This window comes from Phycodurus eques, chromosome 8 (genome assembly GCF_024500275.1).
Source record: "Phycodurus eques isolate BA_2022a chromosome 8, UOR_Pequ_1.1, whole genome shotgun sequence".
NCBI classification, from domain to species: domain Eukaryota; kingdom Metazoa; phylum Chordata; class Actinopteri; order Syngnathiformes; family Syngnathidae; genus Phycodurus; species Phycodurus eques.
This window is the reverse complement of record NC_084532.1, coordinates 6,608,670-6,632,612: the sequence shown is the minus strand read 5'-3', so window position 1 is coordinate 6,632,612 and position 23,943 is coordinate 6,608,670. Positions and strand designations below refer to the sequence as shown.

The 23,943-nt window shown below is 39.8% G+C and overlaps 1 protein-coding gene across 1 annotated transcript in view; it reads left to right on the top strand.

Moving 5' to 3' along the window:
* fam102bb (family with sequence similarity 102 member Bb) overlaps positions 1-23,845 on the top strand; it is a 28,280-nt gene extending 4,435 nt beyond the window's left edge. The window contains exons 2-11 of the mRNA XM_061683875.1: positions 4,040-4,160; positions 8,620-8,649; positions 9,209-9,325; positions 9,632-9,678; positions 10,997-11,091; positions 12,937-13,035; positions 14,033-14,267; positions 17,328-17,464; positions 18,944-19,013; positions 20,510-23,845. Coding sequence (XP_061539859.1) covers positions 4,040-4,160; positions 8,620-8,649; positions 9,209-9,325; positions 9,632-9,678; positions 10,997-11,091; positions 12,937-13,035; positions 14,033-14,267; positions 17,328-17,464; positions 18,944-19,013; positions 20,510-20,552 — 994 coding nt within the window. The 3' untranslated portion in view covers positions 20,553-23,845. The remainder of the gene's footprint in view (positions 1-4,039; positions 4,161-8,619; positions 8,650-9,208; positions 9,326-9,631; positions 9,679-10,996; positions 11,092-12,936; positions 13,036-14,032; positions 14,268-17,327; positions 17,465-18,943; positions 19,014-20,509) is intronic.
* Positions 23,846-23,943: the final 98 nt, after the last annotated feature.

Below are 23,943 nucleotides of genomic sequence, written 5' to 3'. Positions count from 1 at the left end.
TGAAATTGTGAGGGGAAAAACACTGTGCATCACCAGAAGAGCACCCAAGTCGTAGTGAATGGTCGTGGCGACATCATGCTTTGTGATTGTTTTTCTTCAGCTGGAATTCCTAATTGGCAGATTTGATTTATTTTTATATTTGACTTAATGTAAAGGGCTTTGTGTTGCATTTTTTGTGTATGAAAAGCGCTTACAAATAAAGTTTGATTGATTGATCATTTCCTTCAGTGTTTTGGCTTTCGGTTTTCAGCACTGCGTTCCTCAGTTGCGGTTTTCGGTTTCGGTCAAGAATTTTAATTTCGGTGCATCACTAATTTAAACGGGTTTGTAGACTTTTTCTATCCGCTGCAGCTTCCTTACACATCCTTTATAAATATTGAATTATTGACTTTGTTGATTGTGTTAATGGGTGCCCTTTTTTTGGTTTTCAGCACCTGCCCCAAAAACTGACGTGACTGATAGAGTACACCGTGTGCAGAATTATTAGGCAAGTCTCATTTTTGAGGATTATTTTTATAGTCACCAACAACAGTGCTTTAGGTTATTCCAAAATGTTAATAAACCTAAAACAAGAATGTTTAAGAAAGTAAAAGTGAGTTTTAGGCTTTCTTAGGAGAGTATCAACATGTGGACAATTATAACTGTTGGTGTGCAGAGTTATAAAAAAAATTAAAAACACATTTTCCCATCTCACTTTTTTCTTTTCATTTGTTTGAGAATTATAAGAAAACAACTCAAAACCTTCCAATAGAAATGGATAGAAACTGATGGATATATTTGAAATCAGTGACCAATATAGCCAGCCGTCTGTTCAATAACGGTGATAAGCCATGGATTCTGGGCCCATCCATCTGGTCTGTAAAGAGTCACTCTCATTTCATAAAACCTTTGAGAAATCTTGATCCAGTCGAGATGCTTCAGTTTATGTCTTGTTCAGTGGTGGTCTTTTTTCCGCTTTTCTTACCTTGGCCATGTCTCTGAACACTAAACGTATTGTACTTTGGGGTATTACAGGTCGGTTGCCGTTCTGAAATACGACAGGACATGAAGACGACGGGTTCCTGGTAGCTTCATACCTGATTCTTCTCAAATCTTTGGCAGTTAGACTTTTTTCTCGCAAAAGGTTTCTTGCGACCCTGTTGAATATACGCAACAAACCGTTGATGGTTCTGTGATCATGCCCCAATATGTTAGATATCTCGAGTACTACCCTTTGAGAAACTTTTGATAATTTTTTTTACTTTTTCAGTCAGTTAAATCTTTTCTTTTGGCCCATTTTGCCTAAAGAAAAGTAGCTGCCTAATAATTACGCACACCTTTATATAAGGTGTTGATCCCCTTAGGCCACACCCACATTCATTACACAAATAAACAACATTTCACCAGTTTTTTTTTTATTATTATTATTTTTTTTTCCTGTTCGCCTTTAGGTCAAGCAGAAAGGAATATCTTTATCCCTTTTAAGCAGGCATAGTTTTTGTGTCACAGTAGGAGTTTTGGTAAGTACGTGAGAGGATTTATGGTGTGCGAGAGAAGCCTTTTTGTTGTGAGCGAGAGGTACTGTAAATAGTTATGTGGACTATACGAGTGGAGTGGAGCACCTGCTACGCTTAAATCCATTAAGCATTCATGTTTATCCAGCTCCTAATATGGTCAAAATACTTGCCTAATATTTCTGCACACTGTGTATATACTGTTTTCTGTAGCAGTCTGATATGCCTGATCATCAAACCAAAATTCTTCACAAATTTCGTTGAGTCATCCAAACTGTGAGTTTAAGGGAAGTTCAGCATGTCCTTTTATGAGCTTTTAGTTTCTTTTGGTGTGGTTTGTCATCGAGAAACTGCTCTTCAGCTCTCCCCTAAACAGTGTTGACGCGTACCAAGTGTTCATCTTTGAAAGGTTATATCTACCGATGAAATCCCTGTCCAGTTTGTAGATTTAGTATTTCCTTTTAATTGACAAAGCCTCAAATACAAAAAGAGAAACAAAGCGAATTGAAAAAAAACCCCCATTTGTCTATAGAGAGAGCTTGGCCTAGCTTCATGTTGGTGCTTTAAACTGAGCTTACTCACAATGACTAATAAGATTCCAGTGTGCCAAGAAGTGTTGTGAGCTGCAGTACATGTTAGCAAGCCTGAATTCCCCAAGAAAGGTGTCCAGCTGGCTGGGAGTTCCCTCTGTAACTCTTGTCACATTTATCATCCTCAGGATAAAGTCAGCACTCATATCTGCTGCTTTTGTTATTTCAAGTGAAGGCAGGCTTCCAGTTTCCAACATGAGCTTGTATGTTTGCTCTTAATAACTAAGCTGACACTGCACCGTCTTCGCTGTTATAACAGTACGTACTTTCTGTACGTACTCAACATCATGCTCATTACATGTCTGCAATTGTAAGACACATTCATGCTCCTGTCAGTGTAATGACCATTAGTTTATGTAAACGTATGTCGCAGTTCCACCATTTACTGTAAATCATCAACACTATACAGTTAGTCTAAAATGAATCAATCTGAATAAGTTGACAGAAGGGATTCAGTGCGGTGCGTGGGTGAGTATGCTAGTGAGAGAAGCCATGCTGGGTATCAGCGCGCTGCCCACCCCATGCAAACCATTTTCTCTTTTAACTCAGGTTTTCTCTTTCTCATCAAGTGACAGATCGTCGACTATACATTGCTTTCTTCTTAACCCCCGGTCACTGGTTGAGAATGCAATCAACTTAATAAATATTGAAATTTAATTAACTAGGCTAATCCATATAGTGCCCACACAACAGTGATCAAGCACAAGAGCATGTTAGCCTGATCCAGTCATTTTTGTCTGTGAGTCCAGTGATCTTATGTCAATGCAATTGTTGAAAATCTTTGTTTTTTAACATAGTGTGGATACTTTTGGTTGGTGTCTCTCGTTCTTAATTGAGACATCAATCAATTTTCTTTTATTTTATCCTGCTAAACAATGCACTACTGTACATCGTGCCCAATTGGAATATGTGATAATAATAATAGTTGTGGATAAAGTGGGAATATTTAATGTACAGTAGTCACAGCCAGGGTGTATTTTCGTTATCCTCTGTTTGTAATTAGTAGGGTTAATAAAACACGAATAAAACTTTGCGAAGGAGTTATTGCATAGGCAAAATAAAAAGCCCTTAATATTTGGATGTATTTATTTATTTATTTTAATTAACATCGTCCCCCTCCGGTTTGGGGATGATGCCCCAAGTGGAGGAATTCAACGACAATATCTTGGGGTCTTGTTCACGAGTGAGGGAAGAAAGGAGTGGGAGATCTACAGACGGATTAGCGTAGGGTCTGCACTAATGAGGACTCTGCATCAATCTATCGTGGTGAAGAACGAGCTAAACCGAAAAGCAAAGCTCTCAATTGACTGATCAGTCTATGTACCCAGCCTTACCTATGGTCACGAGCTGCGGGTGGTGACTGAAAGAACAAGATCACAGATACGAGCGGCTGAAATGAGTTTCCTCCTTAGCGATAGGGTGAGAAATTCAGTCTTCCGAGAAGGGCTCAGAGTAGAGTTGCAGCATTTCCACATTGAGTGGAGCCAGATGAGGTGGCTCGGACACCTGGTTGGGATACCTCCTGGCTACCTCCTTGGTGAGGTGTCCCGGGAACGTCCCACTGCGTGGAGGCCCTGGGAAAGATCCTGGGCCTTGGAAAAGCTGGACGAAGTGGCTAGGTAGAAGGAAGCCCGTGACCCAACGCTGGATAAGCAGAAGAATGGATGGATGGATGGATATTAACATAGTAAGAGAGAGCATTTTACATACTGTCTCATTTAATCAATCATGAATATTAATTACAAACGCACAGGGAACTAGTGGTTAGCATGCCTACCTCACATTTCTGTGGTTCTGGGTTCCAATCTCAGCTGTGGCCTTCATGATTTTGCATGTTCTCCCCTTGTATATGAAATCTAGTCATAGAATATGGACTATTCAAGTATAATGATATGCAAACAGCACACACTTCACATTTGACTCAATGGTTTACATCGTTTTCCTTTTCTCACCCAGGGAGGCAGTCCAGGCCAACTGTGTGCGGTGGAGGAAAAGGTTCTCTTTCCCCTGTAAGATGAGTGCCAATGCTGGCACTGGTGTACTGGACCCCTGCGTGTGTCGCGTATCAGTCAGAAAGGTACACCATTTATGGGGGCAGAGCTGCTCTCTTAACTGTCTCATTTTTTGTCTCCTATGTGATAACATTATAGTACACATTACGCAGTGATTTTTGTATTTTTTATTTTTAATAGGTTTTTACTTTTTTCCCCAATTCATACTTTAATCCCTCAATGGTACATCTGTGTAAGGTTACAGCAGACAGAGTAAGACTTGTATGTAGAATTAGTGCTGATGGTTTGAGGGAATGGGCTAAAATGACAATTAATCGATTTATTGATCACAAGAAGTCGGTTGATTGTGTATAAGGGATTTTGATTAATCCTTTAAGTGATTGAGGCTCCATGAGTGCACTACTTGGTGGCAACTAGCAGTGTTGTATATTTCACACAACTATTTACAGTACCTCTCGCACACAACAAAAAAAGCTCCTCACACATACCAAAAATCCTCTCATGTACATCCCCCAAAAACTTCTTGCGTTATTTTATTTACCGTCTGACTAAAGCAAAAAACCTCACAGAGAGAGAAAAAAAAAAGATTACAAGACAATCATTTTTTTTCTATGTCAGACCTCTAGGTGAGAATTTAAAAAATGTGTGTGAGAAAGGAAGCTTATTACTGAAAACTGAAGCCATCCCAAATACTGAGTGGCTCTGCCATGCAACAAATCCCTCCCTCGGGCTGTTGCCGGTGTTATGTTTCAACTGGCTCTTAGATTAACTGGCTCCCGATTCCAAAGGACAAACGTGCTTGAAGCATTATTGTAATTGGTTTCATGTATTTCGTCTGACACAGATGTGCTTTCACCGGTGTTTGTCTGTCTGATCGCAATATTTTCAACTGATTTATGTCCACATGGAACATGACATCTGGGCTTGTACACTGTGGAGCAAATCCGTAGATTGTTGCACAATTTTCTCAATTGTTATGTAATTACGTTACCTGATAGCAGCCACAGAGACTTCTAGTTTTAATGGTCACCTGTGTGATGTAAACAAACAGATGTATTATTATTTTATTTCTTTTGCCACAGTAATTGTACATTGCTATGATTCATCATGTCCTTTTTTTTTTTTTTTTTATATATATAACCTTTGCTTATTGTGTCGCCACCGGCTGATCAGCAGAGTAGCATGAAGGGTAGTCTGCAGACGACTACAATGAGCTCAATTGTGTGGAAAAACATTTCTCCGTAGTGGGACTAAAGTGCAACTCAATCAATAACACGATTCGGGCCACATGTTCTCTCACTAAGTGTACTTTGCAGGACCTGTTGTAAGAGCAGTTATATATATTTTGTTTATAAGAAATATCATATAGGGATCATAGACCATTTTACACTTGAGACTGGACGGGCTTTCCCAGTGCAGGAACTTCCCTAGCTACCCTGGTAGCTTGCGTTCCCCCAGTGTCCCCACCGAAAAAAAATACCCTCTGGATTATTTTGTTCCTCCTAGCGGATAGGGTCTTCCGAGAGCTACCAGGGACTCTTTGAGGGGGTGGTCTGTGCTGACCAGTGTTGCCAGAGGTACCTTGAAAATGTAACTTAGTTACTTTACTGATTACTTGATTTCAAAAGTAACTACGTTAAAAAAAAGTAACTATTTAGTTACTTTCAGCAGCTGCCAAGTGGCAGCAATATCACTTACCCAGAGTACAAAAAAAAGCATTAACTTAACCGTGCCCATTACTTGCTAATATACGCCACACAAGTTACAGAATTATGTCATTAACATGAACTAATAACTTAAATATTAGTGTAGTTGTAGCCACATTAAATCAGCAACTTAGTGCAGACTTGACATGCCAACACAGTACAGTAAGTACCCAAACGTAAACAAGCACACCATTCTTGGTACACTTCTCTAAAGACTCTTAACTGATATTCTTAATGTGTAAATAAAAAAGTAACAACAATCAAATACACTTTTCACTAAGGAAAATAACAAAAATAGTGTGGCGACAGTGAAATCATTTCTTTCCACTTTTATGGTAGTGCACCATCACTGGGCATTGTGCAATAAGCAATCACTTCCCAATCGCTTTCTTCTATTTGTTGAAAAAAATAGCGGTCTTAGTTAAATGCTTCCGCAAAGTTGGACTGTCTCTTTATCAAATCACCAGCTACAAATTAGTATTTGGTGAGAGCCATTGATGATGCTAAAGAAACTATTGTTGATTTAACTGTAGTCTAATTACTTTCCCGGAAAAAGTAATGTTACTTTGCAAAATGGCGGATTTTTGGTACTTTGTAACGTGTTACCGGCCTTACTGGTGCTGACGAATGTTGATTGGTTGACAGACTTCTGTAGGCGTTTACCTTTTCTTTCACAGAGCCTCCATTATGCGGCGTTACGCAAGGCTCGAAATAAGAGGATTAAAATACATTGAAAAGCAAAACTTCCAATCACCGATCGAGCATGTTGGTGGCAGACCTCGCCATGGGTTTAGCGGCGGGAACCGCTGCCACCTCGGCGCCAAGGTACGCGGGGAAGGGGGGGCAACTGACCAAGAGCTGTCCAAGAAGTCATGTTTTATTTATTTATTTATTTTTAAATTATTGAACCTTATCCAGGTCAGGTATTTGCAATGCCAACCAGTTCTTCCCAGCTGCAGGCAGATGAGTAGAACAAAGCAAAATGGAAGTACATATACAAACTGTACAATGTGATACAGTAAAAAGTTAAGTATTAAATTATAGCACATGATGAATAAAAGCTCCATAAAAGGCATGTGAGCGGATGTTCTCTGAAGCTGGAGAACTTGTATGTACATGAAGAAAAATGTAATCGCCTGAATGCCAAGAAAAACTTGTCCTTTTGAATAAATAAATGTGGCGGCACGGTGAACGACTGGTTAGCACATCTGCCTCACTGTTCTGAGGACCGGGGTTCAAATCCCGGCCCCTCCTGTGTGCAGTTTGCATGCTCTCCCCGTGCCTGTGTGGGTTTTCTCCGGGCACTCTGGTTTCCTCCCATATTGCAAAAAAAAACATGCATGGTAGGTTAATTGACAACTCTAAATTGCCCGTAGGTGTGAATGTGTGCGCGGATGATTATATGTGCCCTGCGATTGGCTGGCGACCATTATTATTGCGATTGGCTGGCGACCAGTTCAGGGTGTACCCCGCCTCTCACCCGAAGATAGCTGGGATAGGCTCCGGCACGCCCGCGACCTTAGTGAGGAGAAGCGGCTCATCAAATGGATGGAGGGATATTCTAATTTATTGAAATGTACCTGTATATAATAAAACTCCCTTCCTCAAAGACTGTCTAACCAGGTTGGCATTGCAAATGAGAATCAGTTCTAATTGCCTCACCTTGAATAAAGGGTTAGGTTTTAAAGGCATCAGAAATATTAGAAATTTAGATTAAGCTATACAATCCGACATTGAAAGCTTTAAATACCAGCATTTTTTTTAAATCCAGTAGCTGTCAGTAATGAGCAACATCAGCCTCATTTGCTTAAGCTACCCTGAACTAATAAGTGCGATGGAAACACAAACCACATGGGCCACAGGAACCTTTTGCTACCAGGTACTCCTGCTACCAAGAACTTAAAGTTCTTGGGCTGGTTGGTGGAAAAGCCCCATATGTAAATCCTAGCAGGCACATGTGTGAAAACAATGAGTCCCAGCCCTGGAACAATGAGTCCCTGCAACTTATCATCGCGAAATACAGATACAGTAATGCTCCGCTATATCATGGTTCTTGCTTCGCGGTCCCGCTATAGTACAGTTTTTACTACGGTTGTTACTCTGTTTTTTATACTGTTTGTAGAATAGTTATTATCCATTGCAAATGGTTTCGGACACGGACGCTAAGTGAATTACAAGTCAAGGAGCATCAAAGCTGAGATAAAGACCATCTGGTTTCGCACCAAAACGCTAAATGAATTAACTTCCACCACCAGCCAGCCTGGAGAAACTCAACAATAAAGACTTCTCCTTCTTGCTGTGTTCCGTGACACCTGCGCATCTGGGCTGGGACAATGGACGATACACGAGCGACCCCCACAGGTGGCGGAAAGCCACTGCAAACCCGGATTAGCTAATCAAGCTTCACATTTTAATTCATATTTCACGTTTACTTAGGCACCATAGAGACAATATTACATCCCAAATACTACAAAAAGTTGGTTTGGCAAAACAAGTCCCCTTTAAGCCATGTGCAGATTGAAGTCCCTTCTCATGCATCCCTGTTAATGTTTGTGAGTCTCAGGCACAGTCCGCACATCAAACGGGATCCCTGTGACTAGGGCGAGCTCCTCACACTTGATCACAGATTACCATGCCCATTAAATACACTGTAAAGTATTGGTGACTACATTGAACATTTTGTGAGGCACCAGCTGCGTCTGTGTTTACACGACATGAACGTGGGTGCTCTTGTCCAACTTAAAAATGAAAAAAAAAAAAAAAAAAAAAAAGTTGAAATGTTGTAGTCACGTTTTGTAATGTGTTTCTGTTTGTATAGGAGCTGAAGGGGGGGAAAGCATATGCAAAGGTAAACTAATACTTATTTTGCTTTAATTACATCATTTAGTGTTTTTGTGACAGACTATCAGCATGGCACTTCTTGAATTGGCAACATGCGTCTGCTCTTCCTTGAAAAAGCCAACATCATAAAATAAGGCAACCTCTGGAATGGATTTAACATTATGCTTTGGGTTGCTGGCATGCTAAAAGTTTCATAAGAAAAAAAAAAACAAAGCTTTGTGCTGTTGTTAGATGAGTGTTTTTTTTATCTGCTCAGGTGAATTGTACAAGTACATTTGCACATTGAATGTCTGATATCCGCAAAAAAATTATATTTGTCCCAAAAAAATGGTATGTGTAAATGTTTTAACATTTTATGTAAAGACGGTGCGGTAACTACCTATATGATCACAACGTGAAGGCAAATAACAAAGCATACAAGCGGTATTGGAGGTGGGTTGGCACACATCTTTCTGTGTCGGTAAAAGCATATAAACTTTTTTAGGTCCTCTGCTCTTTTTTTTTGACTTTTTCCTTTCATAGCCATATTATCACGAAAAAGAATCTTGTCATGATTTTTCCTACAGCTTGGTTTTGCAGATCTGAATTTATCAGAGTTTGCTGGTTCAGGAAGTACAACCCGAAGATGTCTGCTGGAGGGTTACGATACCAAAAATACTCGCCAGGATAACTCCATTCTTAAGGTAACTTTGGAACTCCACAGCTCTCATGTCGGACTGCAACAGGACGATGCCTCATTGTTTTCAAAATGGCAGTCTGTCTTGCCACATTTGTTATTGCGCGTCACAAGGACGTAATTTGGGACAAAAAGGCTTGACAGCGATGCGTTCCAAATGGTACATTTGGAGTTATCAGGACGTGCAGACGGTCCATGTTTACATCATAGGTCAAAGCACCCAAGCATTCCTTGCTTGTGCTGATGCTGTTGTATGTTGGAGTACATCCAAGGCAAGTCACGCCTGACAAATGTAATCTTTTTTGGTTTATAGGTCATCATCACTACTCAGCTAATGTCTGGAGATCCCTGTTTTAAAACGTAAGTATAAATAACTTTTTGCCAGTTGTCAATGTACTAAACTGAGAGAACTATATACTGTTAAAAGTATTTTCTTGTCCACTCTAGCACATCGCATAAAATACCCTACTGATTTCATGAAATGTGTTTGAGCATGAGCCAAGAAAGAGCAAATTAAATGTTGAAGTGTAGGAGCAGGTCAATTTAACAGAGTGAAAAGGAGCATTTTATTACATTGACGTTGGCAAAGATCTGACATGCTCTGAATCCTATAAAGGGGAGATGAGTGTGTAAATGTCCTTTTGGAAACCAAACTTAACTCATGTCTTTGAATGCAGCATAGAGCCCCGTATAATAGGAATTCATACTAAAATAGTGGTATGAAATCAGGCCTCTATATCTGTATGTAACAAAGGCACCTGTTTAGTCTCATTTTGATATACAGTGAAAAAGTATTGCCCCCCCCCCACTATCAAATTCATATATTTTTGCATGGTTTCCCCACTTTAATGTTTATCAAACAAATGTAAATATCAGAGAAACATAACCCAAGTAAACTTGGCTGGCCACTACTTGGAAGGTTCCATGTGAGGATAGTGGTTCTCCCTGTTTTTCTGGAATCCTAAAGCTTTAGAATTAGCTTTTGTAACCCTTTCCAGACAGACAGATGTCAATTACATTATTTCTCGACTTTGGATCGTGTCATTTTGTTGCAGCTTTTTTAGATCTTTAGACTGACCTGATTCTGTTTCAGTGATTTCTTGATTGAACAAGTCTGGAGGTAATCAGGCTGGCGTGTGATCAGTGAAGATTAACCAAAAAATTGTCATTAGCCACAATTAATTCTTGATTTAACAAGGGGGTAATTACTTTTTCACACAGGGCCAGGTAACAGAATATTTTTTTTCCTTAAATGAAATTACAATTTTAAAACAGCCTTTTAACTTGGGTTAACTTGGGTCTGATATTTATATTTGTTTGATCATCTTAAATATTAAAGTGGGGAAACCGTGCAAAAACATAAGCATTTGAGAAGGGGGCCAATACTTTTTCAAGGCACCGTTGCACACTTTTGGCCGTCCTATTTTCTTCCTTCCATTGAGTCTGCAAATTTGGCAGCACAGAGAAACAAATGCGGATCAACCCGGGGGAAAGTATTGACCTCGAAGAAAATCGAAGAAAGTCTTTTTTTTTGCCAACGATATATTATTCATGATGTGTATCTGGTATATACAGTATATTCATTTTCAACCTTGGTCTTTTCCCCAAATTGTAATTTGTTTCACACTACTGCTGTCTTTATTTGGATACATTTCCTGACAAGCTGTGTCATCACCAGGCCACCTTCTACCGCGACAGTGATTGGGATCCAAAGTGATGGAGAAAGCCTGCTTGAGGAGCGAAGGGGAGGTGACTCGCAAAAAGCCTCCTGTGGTGAGCCAAGTCACTCCTACATTCCATTCCCAAGCCCCGTTTAGTCATCCCACTCATTTACATGCAACACACTTCAGGCCTTCTACGTTGTCTTGAGTTGGTAGTAGTTTTTGCATTGTTCTTCAATGCACCTGTGCCTGGTACAGTAAGGAATATGTGTGCAAGATTTAGAGCTATCAGAATAGTGACAATCATAACACACCCTGTTTGGTGGGGGTGTAAATGGAAAATATCTGTTTTGGGTAATTTTCTGTGAGCAAGGTGTCAGCCCGCAGCATGCTTTGCAATGCTTCATGAAGTGCAATTTCAGCACGTCATTTAACTGTAGTGGGAAGGATGCAGGACTGCACCTGGGTATCAACTTACTGTACTCACTCACAAACGTTCCAGCTTTTTGTGCCCTCTGTTGAAGTTCATTGGTGACCTTTGTAAAAATGGAATGGACTCAATTGGCACATTATGCACACCTAAGAACTATCAGGGACCATTGGATCTCCAGTGCAACTCATTAGCCATGTTAAACTACTCATCAGAATCAGAATCATCTTTATTTGCCAAGTATGTCCAAAACACACAAGGAATTTGTCTCCGGTAGTTGGAGCCGCTCTAGTACAACAGAGAGTCAATTTACAGAACACTTTGGGGATATAAAGACATTGACAAAAAACAATTGTGCAAAAAGATGCAGAGTCCTCCAGCACTTAGAGCAGTTCGAATGACTAATATTGCAATAGTCCGGTGCAATAACCATTGTGCAAAGGGCGCTGAGACTTCAAGGAGTGTATACGGTTTAAAGTGACGAGTAGTGCGATCATCTGGGACAATGTTGGTTGTGCAAATGTTACAGATACTCCTCAATCAGTGTGCAAATGGAGCAGATGCTACTCTGGCATGAGTGGCCAGTATATGCAAATAGTGCAGCACGTATATGCAAATAGTATATGCAAATAGTGCAGCAGTATATGCAAATAGTGAAGCATGGCGAGACAACTACAGTGAGTGCACGAGTAATACATAATTGGTGTGATTGAAATTCCCCTAGAAGTTGTGTGTGTGTGTGTGTGTGTGTGTGTATATCTTCTACTAAAGCTGTAAACTAAATAACTGAATTTAATGTATGTTGCCCAGTATACAAATTCATGTTACTGTTGACTATGTGTAGTAGTGGGTTCAGAAAATGGATGGATAGATATTACTAGTTTTTTACTTACCCAATTCTTGCATACATACATCTGTTTATGTATGTTAGCCAGGCTTGTCAAAGTACTCCTCTCTGCTTAATTTCTCTTTTCGTTTCCTTTATCAGTGTGTGTTTTAGGAAAGAGTGAAGTGCAGCTCTTTTATGTATAATTTAAACACACTCACTTTTGGATGAGTTACAATATGCTCTGACCCTGTAGGCTCTTACATGGCTAAAAATAGAACTGTGTGAGCATGTTCATGTGAGTTGTGTGTGTTTGCTTACATGTGTGTTACAATTTGTTTGCTGGATAGATGATGCTCTTTACCAATCATATTAAAATGTTCATTAATTGCATAGAATGTTTGCACTGTGTTTTTGTCAGAATAGTAGTCCGTTTTGGAAAAGAAAATGTTATTTGACAGCGGACAACTACTTTTTATCACATTCATGTGCTGAAGGAAAGTGTGTATCGTCATTCCTGACAAATGAGTGTGGCTTGGATATTTTGCCTTTAAAATGGGGGAATACGCATGCGTGATGAAGCTATACTGTAGTCGCATAATGAATAGATGGGATGTATTACAGACAGCTTTTTATGGTTAGCTCTGGTTAAACGATTCACATAGTGATTTCAGATCCTAATTTGTTTCATAACGTTGCAGAGAGTCGAGAAGTCAAGTGTCCTGTGGTGTCTGATGATCTTGGCGGCTGTGGACACTCGCGGACTTCCAGCTATGCCAGCCAACAGTCCAAACTCTCAGGTAAGCCCATTCTTCTATGAAGAAAATGCTAAACTCTGGTTGGATTTATAACGTGATGTTTTGCACTTGAGAAAATTAGTTGTGAAATTTTCCAGTAACTTGGTTAGACGGGAGGATCAGGTTTTCATTTGATCCTCGGTTTTCAAGTTGAGACCACATTCAAAGATGAGAGGAGGTGGAGACGGAGTCACTGCAGCTCTAATAGCCCAATAATTCAAGACATTGAAGCCGTATTTCCTGCCACGTTATTCTTGATCGACCACTATGAATCTCCATGTCACGAGTGGCACGTTTTCACGACTGATGTTGCTGTAACATATGCCCTTTAAAGGGTAAGGTTCATAGCTTCCTGTCCCCACTACTTCGGGATGAGGGGTAGGTTATACCATGTACCATGATTTATCATCAGTCAGTCACAGGACTGACAGCTACTCTCACATTCACATGTGGCTGATTTATAGTTTCCAAAGAACCTAACATCAATGTTTTCGGAACAAGGGAGAATGTCACAGTACCTGGGAAGAACCCACAAAAACATTGTTTCTCAAACAGATGAAAGCATTGTCAAATCCAGTTTATTTCTATTGCCCTTAATCACAAAAGAGCCTCAAAGGGCTTCACAGGTCCACAGATGACAAAGACTGACAACATCTAAACCCCCCAATAGGGCAAAGGGAAACAGACACAAAAAAACATTTGGGGGGAAAATACATTTTAATGACCTGATTTCAGGCCTCTCTGGAACTTCTGGAACTCAGTAATGCGTGGATGATTTTAATTCATATTTCACGTTTACTGGGGCACCAATAGGGCCAATATTACATCCCAAATACTAGAAAAAGTTGGTTTGGTAATATACGACACCTTTACTATCAATATTTGAATTAGCTGATTGGCTGTAAGATATTGGTTTTGCATAGTAAAATGAGCTGTGTCAATGGAAAAGCAGAGATGATTGTTCTGCCTCCATCACTACAGTGTCTTATTTCCATTCCAGGCTACAGTACAGGCCACTCCCGCTCGTCCAGCATGTCAGACTTTAGTCATCGTAGGAACCATTCTGTGGGAAGCGCCTCAACGGGCATCGGCAGCATCCCAGAACCAAGTGAGGATAGAGACAGAGAGTCCAGACCGTGTCCTGCCCTACCCGAACATCCACTTTCCACCACCAACTCAACCTACTCTGTGGGTTCACCGGTCCGAAACGCCTCATCCTGTGAGCGACTTAACAGGTGAGCTTTCATCATACAATAATTAGTCATATTTCAATAAGTAGTGTACTTGGAAGAAAACTATTAAAGTAAAGGTGTTTTTCTCTCATGCCCTGTGAATGAAAGTTGTTTGTGATTACTGTAATGCTTACACATGTATAATATCCATCCATTTACCAACACCGCTTATCCTGTTTACTGTCGCGGGGCGCTGGAGCCTATCCCAGCTGACTTCGGGCAAAGGCGGACTACACCCTGAACTGGTCACCAGTCAGTCGCAGGGCATGTATAGACACAGAACCATTCACACTCACATTCACACCATCACTGAGTGGGTACTGAACCCACGCTACTCGCACCAAAGTCAGGCGAGTGTACCACTACACCATCAGTGACTTCCATGTATAATACGCACCCCCAAAGTTGACCTCAAAATTATGGAAAACCCTTCTACCTATGTATAATGCATTTTTACAATTTATGATTTTGCTTCTACCCATATGATCAAAACGAAGTTGCTGAAAATGAGTTCGGTGAAGTCAACTACTACCTGAATATTGATGTGTGCTGCTGTGGTTATGGTTTGTAAACGGTTAACTTTTTAATATGTGTGTGTATTATGTGGGGAACACACACACACAACTCCGAGTGCTGATGTTTTAATGATGTCGCCGTGGTCAAGTGAACCAGCCCTTAGCTCGCTAGCTTGCAGGCCAGTGAATGTAATAAACAGTTAACTTTCCCTTGGTCCCAGTTGTGTGGATCTACGACGCAAACACCGTTCTGCCAGCGGCTTGCTGTGTTGTGAGCGACACGGGGGGTGTTACCACAACAATAAAAATTATTCATTGTATGGAACGATAACCTGCCCTACTCATCCTCTGATTGGCTAGCTCCAAGACAGGATTCATACTTTAGATTCGCTGCGTGTGGAAGCTCTTCCCCAACACACACACACTACACCATCAGTGACTTCCATGTATAATATGCACCCCCAAAGTTGACCTCAAAATTATGGAAAACCCTTCTACCTGTGTATAATGCATTTTTACAATTTATGATTTTGCTTCTACCCATATGATCAAAATGAAGTATTATTTGTATTTTGTTATTCTTAAGTTTATTTGAACAGGTAATACTTTTTATTTACTTGCTCTTATTTTGAATTTCATAGCCCTATTTTTATTTTTTTTGTAAATAAGAAAACACACAGTTGTGCTCATATCTTTCATTACCCAGGCAGAGTTTGTGAGGTGGGTACAATTATTTAAAGAAAACAAAGGGCAAGGTGAAACACATTTTATTTTAATGGGATTCAAATTAAACTGTAAACCATTTCAGAAAAGCATTCTCATTAAACAAAACATAACCATAAAGAAATTAATGATGGTTGCTGTTCAGTTCGTCGTATTTATTTAAGAAAATAAATAAATCACAAATTCTGCCAGGGTATGTAAACTTATGAGCACAACTGTACATATGCAGTCATACGTACCCTTGTCATATTTGAAAGAAAGTGTAGACCACACCTTTTTCATAACCTCTAAGTGGCGGTGGCATAGTAGAATGAAAGTGTACAGCTTTCTCATAACCTCTCAGTGGCGGTGGCATATTGGAATGTATGTGTACAGCGTTTTCATAACCTCTACATTTATAAAATGTGTTTTTTTCCATTTTCCCCTATACATATGTATAATGCGCAAGGGTGGCAATTTAGTTTGAAGGGGGGTGGGAAATGCGCATTATACACGAGAAATTGCAGTAAGTATTTTTGGTTCAATTTGCGTCGTGTCCTCCAGGCCAAGGAGAAAAAGAACCATCCGGACTGTTATGGACGCAAAGTTCAAAAGCCAGCATCTGTGATGGCATGGGTAACTTACACATCTGTGAAGGCACCATTAATGCTGAAAGGTACATACAGATTTTGGAGAAACATATGCTGCCATCCAAGCAACGTCTTTTTCATGGACGCCCCTTGCGTATTTCAGCAAGACAGTGCCAAACCACATTCTGCACGTGTTACAACAGCATGGCTTTGTAGTAAAAGAGTGCGGGTACAAGACTGGCATGCCTGCAGTCCAGACCTGTCTCCCATTGAAAATGTGTGGCGCATTATGAAGCGTAAAATACGACAACGGAGACCCCGGACTGTTGAACGGCTGAAGCTGTACATCAAGCAAGAATGGGAAAGAATTCCACCTACAAAGCTTCAACAATTAGTGTCCTCAATTCCCAAACGTTTGTTGAATGTTGTTAAACGAAAAGGTGATGTGTAACACATTGGGAAACATGACCCTGTCCCAGCTTTTTTGGTACGTGTTACAGCCATAAAATTCTAAGTTAACGAATATTTGCTAAAAACAATAAAGTTTATCAGTTTGAACATTAAATACATTGTCTTTGTAGTGTATTCAATTAAATATAGGTTGAACATGATTTGCAAATCATTGTATTCTGTTTTTATTTATGTTTAACACAACGTCCCAAATTCATTGGAATTGGGGTTGTATTTTATACTTGGATATCGGTCATTATCCAGTGTTACAGCTTTTGTACAATGCAGAAATATCCTGGGAAGCTGTAAGAAACTATGTGAATTCAGTGTTTGAATCAGATCTCTTCCTTTTGAAAAAGCAACCCTCAGTCATAAAATAAGCGTGCAACCCTAAATATGTGCAGACATGACGTGCCGGAACTGGTGTGAGAATACAAATAGAATTAGGGATCAAAGTGGGTATACTATATAGAGTCATATACTGCAAACACTGACCTTAGATTAAGGTCATATGATAAATCATATATACTGTACTGCCATCTTCGCAATGTCCTTTCTGCCCATCTGCAATAAACTGAAGAAAGCCTACTACCAGGATGTATTTTACTCTCGTTATATGATGTCTGAGCAACACCATTTCATGCTAAAAATAGCTTTGACTGCCAAACAAATGAAGACACAATGGCAGCTTAGTGGTATGTTTTATTAGAAGAATAAAAATAGATATATATGTGGCAGCAACTGTCAAATGCAATGCATGTGATTAAGGGGCAGCACAAAATGACTCCCACATATCCTGTTCTCAGGCATCCAGTGAAGCAGGACTCTATAGAGTCTCAGCTAAAGAGAATGGATGATACTCGAGTGGATGCTGACGATGTAGTGGAAAAAATCCTCCAAAGCCAAGACTTCACACCCAGCCTTCTAGACTCTAGTGCAGAGGGTAAAGCACACATGAACGCACGCACGTACATGCACAGAGAGTATTGCATTCTTGGGGTTCTTTGTCTTTTGTGTATTACACTGTCCTAATCTGAAGTTTGCATTAATACACGTATCAACCACAAACTCACACTTGCAAAATACAGTATATGGCTTTTTTTAGAACTATATATTTAAAAACTGGATATTTATTCAGTAATAATTTGCAGCATTTTGTCAGAGCTGCCAAATGTTATAGATCGTCAGTATTTTGTTACAGAAGTCACTGAACGCTGACTAGTTATGGCCGTAACACTGATTGTTCTGGATGTTGTGTACCGGCCAGTACGCCGCTGTGTCTGATCACCGTTACGAAAATTTCATAAATCAATTAGAGGAAATAAACACGAGAGGGGGGGGGAAGCTGCTTGGAGGCACGCTATTTTATTAGGTCCCTCCGCTGCCAAACCGCAGAGGCAAAAGTTCTCCTTGTGTTCGGTGTCAATGCATTGGTAGTCATCATTCATCAATATTCTATCATCATCTCATCATTTCCCGCATGGCAGCGAATAAACTACACTTCTTACCATGGTTCTTACACGTATCGCTTACGTTATCACGAAGGGAGGGTGAGGAGTGGGTAGGAAAAGATGGAAAATCATGATACTAATTGCTAAGCTATCTTGACATAAAGTTGCAAAACACCAAAATAAGTAATTTGGTGATACAGTCCACTTGTCACATAGGTCTGGCTGGAACCGCGTTATAGCAGAACGTAACCAAGTTTGAACAACAAAATAACAAGCCATATAATACGTTTCTGGAGATAAATTTAAAATAATTCACAGCCTCACAAGATTACTTCTGAACCGGACACTGGAGATGTCATCTGAGAACTGGATCAGGTTTGAAGTGTATTAGTATTGAAAATAAAGATTTGGACTATAAGATAACCTTTATTAGTTATGAGGACATTTCAATTTCAGTAGAAATAGTGGATGTAGGAAATATAAATGTATAACATAAATATCATGCAAGACATCTACCGTAATTTCTCGTGCATAATGTGCATTTCGACCCCCCCCCCCCTCAAAATCTTCAAAACTCCATAGTGCGCAGTATACATAAGCATAGTAAAAGTTAGGAAATTCCTTCATGGTGAAATGAGGTATATTGAGTAGATGTGTTTTAGAAAAGCCATCAATTAGTTTGAAATCTTGTGATTTCAAAGTTTACATCATCATCATATTTAGGCTCACATTTAAACTGTTATAATTCATTGACTGCTTTGTATGTAAGTATTGAGGCTGTGACGCACCCTAGTGTAGAGTTTGGAGACTGCAGTATTATTCTCAAGTTTTACCAGTTCTTTAGCAACGTATTACTGTGGCCCGCCCTAGTGTTTTGTTTTAACACTGCGTCTTTACAGAGGTATTTTCCATCTCCAACGTGACCAATCCATCCAATCCGTTGCAGAATGACATGATTTTGTCTTTTTCAGAGGAGGGCTTACGCCTGTTCGTTGGGCCTGGCGGAAGTACAGCTCTAGGAAGCCATCATCTACCTGCCAGGTCAGACTTGAAATATTCTTTGGCTGCTCATTTAATAATGTTTATGAATTACAATTTACTCTGTATGTATATAAAAATACAGTGGAACTTCAGAGGGCATTCTAAATAGTTGGCTTTACAAACCTCAATTAAGTGCCTCCCTCCATCCATTTTGATTGGCAATTGTCCCTGTTTAGCCTCACAGGAAAGCGAGAGCCTATCCCAGATGACTGTGGGCAAAAGGCAGATTACATACTCAGGGCACACTACTACAGACTAACAACCATTCACTCATCCACACCTACAGTGTAACGGGATTCCCAAATTGGCTGCATGAAAGTCAGACGTGTGAACTCCGACGCCACCAGTGACTCATCTTTATTAACTGTACAGACAATGGCTACGTTCGGAATCATTCACTCGTTCCCTACTCCCCAATCACTATACTCTTTGGGGATTTTTGGATAGTTCACCCATAAATCATATAAACAAATAGTTTTTGAACACTACTCTGGCACCCCATTAATTACGTCAATTACAATTACAACATGCCGGATCGACGTAAGCTGGTGTTCCTTCCGTAACAAAATATTGACCAAATAAGTGAACTACAATATTGTTCTAAGATGCATTTATTTTACAGAAATTATTACAGTACATTAAAGCACTTTATGAACATTCATATGATAGTGCCCCTAATCCATCTGTCTGCAATTTTTCCTGTATCAGCGAATACATCATTGTATACTGTACATCAGTTCTTCACAACTTTTCAAGATGCATTGTGGGATACATTAAGGGCACCATACACATTACACATTGAAACAGCACTACAGACTGGTGAACTTAATCTATAGGGCAGTAAAACAGTCCAAACTAGAAATGGAGTGTTTCAAAACATCACACACAATTCATACATCTCTCCTCGATAACAAAGGGGTAGCAAACGTCCGTCTCATGCAGCTACACAGCGGAAAGCTGAGGCTCTTGCGCAGTGATGTGACATCACTGAAAAGCTTTAGTTTAGCTGGTTTGGATTTTGCAGCACATGATGCAGTTAACGTGTAATCATTATGCTAACGTGAAGTACTGAGAAGAGCAGCCTCCAGTTGCATGCCAACTCACGAGAGAGTGACTTATGGGACACATCGTGATCATATTGGTTTTTATTCGCCCAAAGTTGATGAGTTATTCACTCAGATGGTTTCTAGATTAGAAAAGTGGTTCCAATAAATAGTTAAGCCCTTTTTTGTAATGATAGGGCCCTTTATTGTATGTTTCCCAAAATACATTCAGGCTTCGCAGAGCTCAGGGAGTGGAGAGACAACAAAAAGTACAAAATAATTGCCAAAAGAGGCTGATGACATTCTGTTGCCCTGCTATCAGACATGTTGTGGCTTTACTGTTACTGTTACTTACGACAGAACTAATCTGTGTATGCGTCTCACTGCACTTCAGAGTTCCACAAAACAAAAACCAAAAGTCTCATAACGTCTTTTTCTGTCATAACATTGCAGGGTCGGTGCTGGAGCATACGAGCAAGTGGTGATAAAGCGTTGAAGTGGATTATGGCCTGAGGGCGTGCACCCAACCCCCCCAAGAAAAAAAACAAAAAAAAATGGAAGTAGGCTTGTGACCATTTGTCTTCGTTCTGCTACATAACACATTAGTGATCCAAAGTCTTACAATTGGTGCCCAGTGAGTGGCAGATGTCGCAATAGCGCCTCTATATGTTCTTACCGACAACTGAACACTTTCGTAATGTGTCGTTGTCCAGTGGTATCACATTCAAATGTGTGGCAAAAAAAGTTATTTTTATTCTCTTTTGTTATTAAGGGCTGCCTATGTTGATGCCATCCGCACATTTGCACAGTGATCACCTAATTTTCTAATCAAACTCCTTGAACGAATGTGAACTAAAAAAGAAAAAAAGACTAGAGAATAGATTGCATGAGGAAGAAAACGCCATGCAATTTCAATACATTCCTTTTTTGTTCTGCAGTGTTTTGTGTTGTTTTTTTACTTCCCTTTAATGTTCTACTTAATATTTTTTGCATAGAAGCTGTTGTTGTAAACACCTTGAAAGAGGACAGAATAATAATTTACTATCAAGAACAGATGTCAGGCTTGAGCTTTAAAATGTATCTACATTCATCCTGTCATCCAGCGCTGAACTTATTAGGCTACAAGAAGATAAACCCTGAACCAACATGCGGTCTGGGAACGTGCAGGTGTGTCCCCAGGCTGCAAAGACTCTACTTTGGTCAGTTTCAAAGTACACTGTAGAGAACATGCTAACATTTTTCCGGAGGAGACAGATAACAGAGTGCGTCAGTGGCTAAAACAAGCACTTTGATGGACTTCCTTCAAAACGGCACCAAACCAGTGTTACTTTTGACTAGTTATAGTACAGTACTTAGCAGGCACGTTTCCAGTCATAGTGTTCTCGCTGTGCTGCACAGTTATTTTGTTGTTGTTGTCTGCATTGACCCTTTAGACCTAAACAGAGGCCAATATACAAGTATCAATGATCATTTGGGAGATAAATTACATCTGAGGTACTGATGTCACCGCCCATGCATTATATATTGGGTTTACAGCAGTGGACTAACGAGAACACCCTGAAATACATGAACAATATTCATTCATTCATCTTCCGTGCCGCTTATCATCACGCGGGTCACGGGCATGCTGGAGCGTATCCCACATGACTCTGAGCGAGAGGCGAGGTACACCCTGAACTGGTCGCCAGCCAATCGCAGGGCACATATAAACAAACAACCATTCGCACTCATATTCAAACCTACGGGCAATTTAGAGTCCTCAATTAATCTAACGTACATGTTTTGGGGATGTGGGAGGAAACCCACGCAGGCAGGGGGAGAACATACAAACTCCACACAGGCCGGATTTGAACGCGGGTCCTCAGAACTGCGAGTCAGACGTGCTAACCACCGTGCCGCCTGCATAAACAATAGGATTAACAAATTGTAGAACTATAGGACTGTACAGTGTTGTGACGCCTAATAATTGATTGACAAGGCCCCGACTATACTCATTGAAGCATTTTTAGATTTCAAGATTAAATCAGATATAGTGCATACAAAAACACATTTAAAAATTAGAAGCCTGCCAGGTTTTTTTTTTGTCAACTTTGAAACCACATATCCTTCACTTTTACACATCTGATTTGGGAAAATCATATACTGTATTTACAATACTAAAAGCGTGTCAAATAAAGGATTTATCTATTCGGCTTTTTTTTTTTTAAATATTTACTGGTAGATGCATCTTAAAGCAAAGGCTCCACTCCACAATGAAGAAGGTATCAATTCAAGTCATGTACAGTAATTATTGAAAGCGTAAGCCTCTTCAAAAATAAATAAAACGCTGGACGCTTCCATATTAGCAAGCTATAGACCCATCTGAAATCACCCTTTCATAGCAAAGGTTGTTGAAAAAGTTGTTTTAAATCAACTCAGCAATTTCTTGAACTTAAATGGACTTTCTGACAAATTTCAGATCACAGTACAGAATCTGAACAGATTTGAAAGTTCTGCTACTGGTCTATAAATCACTAAATGGTTTAGGTCCTGAATACATGGCAGAAATGCTAATGGCATATAAACCCAGAAGGGCTCTGAGATCGACAGACTCAGGTCAAATAGTGGAGCACAGAGTCCAAAGCAAACCTGGTGAAGCAGCATTTAGCCATTACGCTGCACACAAATGGACTAAGTTGCCTACAGAAGTGACGTCAGCCCCAAGTGTGAATGTTTTCCAGTCCAGGTTCAAATCTCTACTTTTTTCTCCCCTCATGCGTTTTAGAGCACTTCCACTTTTAAATATTTCTTGCACGGTACGCCGTTTTAATTGTACACATTTTATCCTCTTTGTTTTTAATGTTTCTAAGGTGTTTCTCTGTTTTGAAATGCTTTTACTCATGTAAAGCACATTGAGTTACCTTGTGTATGAAATGCGCTATATAAATACATTTGCTTTACCATTAATTAGGGCTGCACGAACCTGAGAATCAAAATCAACCTCAACTACCTAAAATGTGCTGTTTGTTGCAGCTAATTACTCATACTCTAAACTTTGCTCCTGTTGCCAGCAATAAATAAAAAGTGGGATTCACTTCCATGTAATCCATGTAAAAAGAAATCAAATCCAAGTATGGCGTTTATACAGTATGTCCATCTATTGAGCATTCATGATTTGCACGCATATCCTTTCGTCATTTATTTGCACAAAGTTTGTTCTTTTCTAATTTGATTTTGTGTAACATTTTATTCAGAATATCACTGCACTGAAGGACCGGTTTAGAGGAGACCTTTGCACAAAATCATGTATATTTGAATTAGTATTTTGTGTGTGTGTGTGTGTGTTTCGGTGTTCAGCATGATTTAAATGTCATGTTGGAAATGCCAAGATATCACTGTGTTTGATATATCCATCATTGATATTGTGCCATTTTTCCTATGTTGTATTGTTTACAAAATCTTGACGGTGTTGAATCTGATTTTAGTGCTGCCAAATATCTGTTGAAAGTCAGTTTATTATTTTTTGGGATACTTGTTTTACCTGTGTGACACAGGTAAATTCATGTGGGTAACTAACATGTTGTTACAAACATGGTTGCTTCCTCTCTTCTGTGAAGCTGTTGTCTATGTAAAAGTGCTACTTGTATGTTTCTGTAAAGTGATGTACTGCGCTGTTCAAGCACACCCTACAGTGGTTCCCATTTACCTCCAGATAAATTTTTGGTTGCTTAAACTGTGTTGGATGCCGATAACGTGTACCTGACACTGTTGAATAAAGGTGAATCACGTTAGTCACACATGTGCTCTATACTTTTTTTATTGTCCGACTTCCTTTTAGACAAGCAGTCTACCTCATCCCAAATGTAATCCATAGATCACCCCACTTGTCCGGAAACCAGTTTTACTTT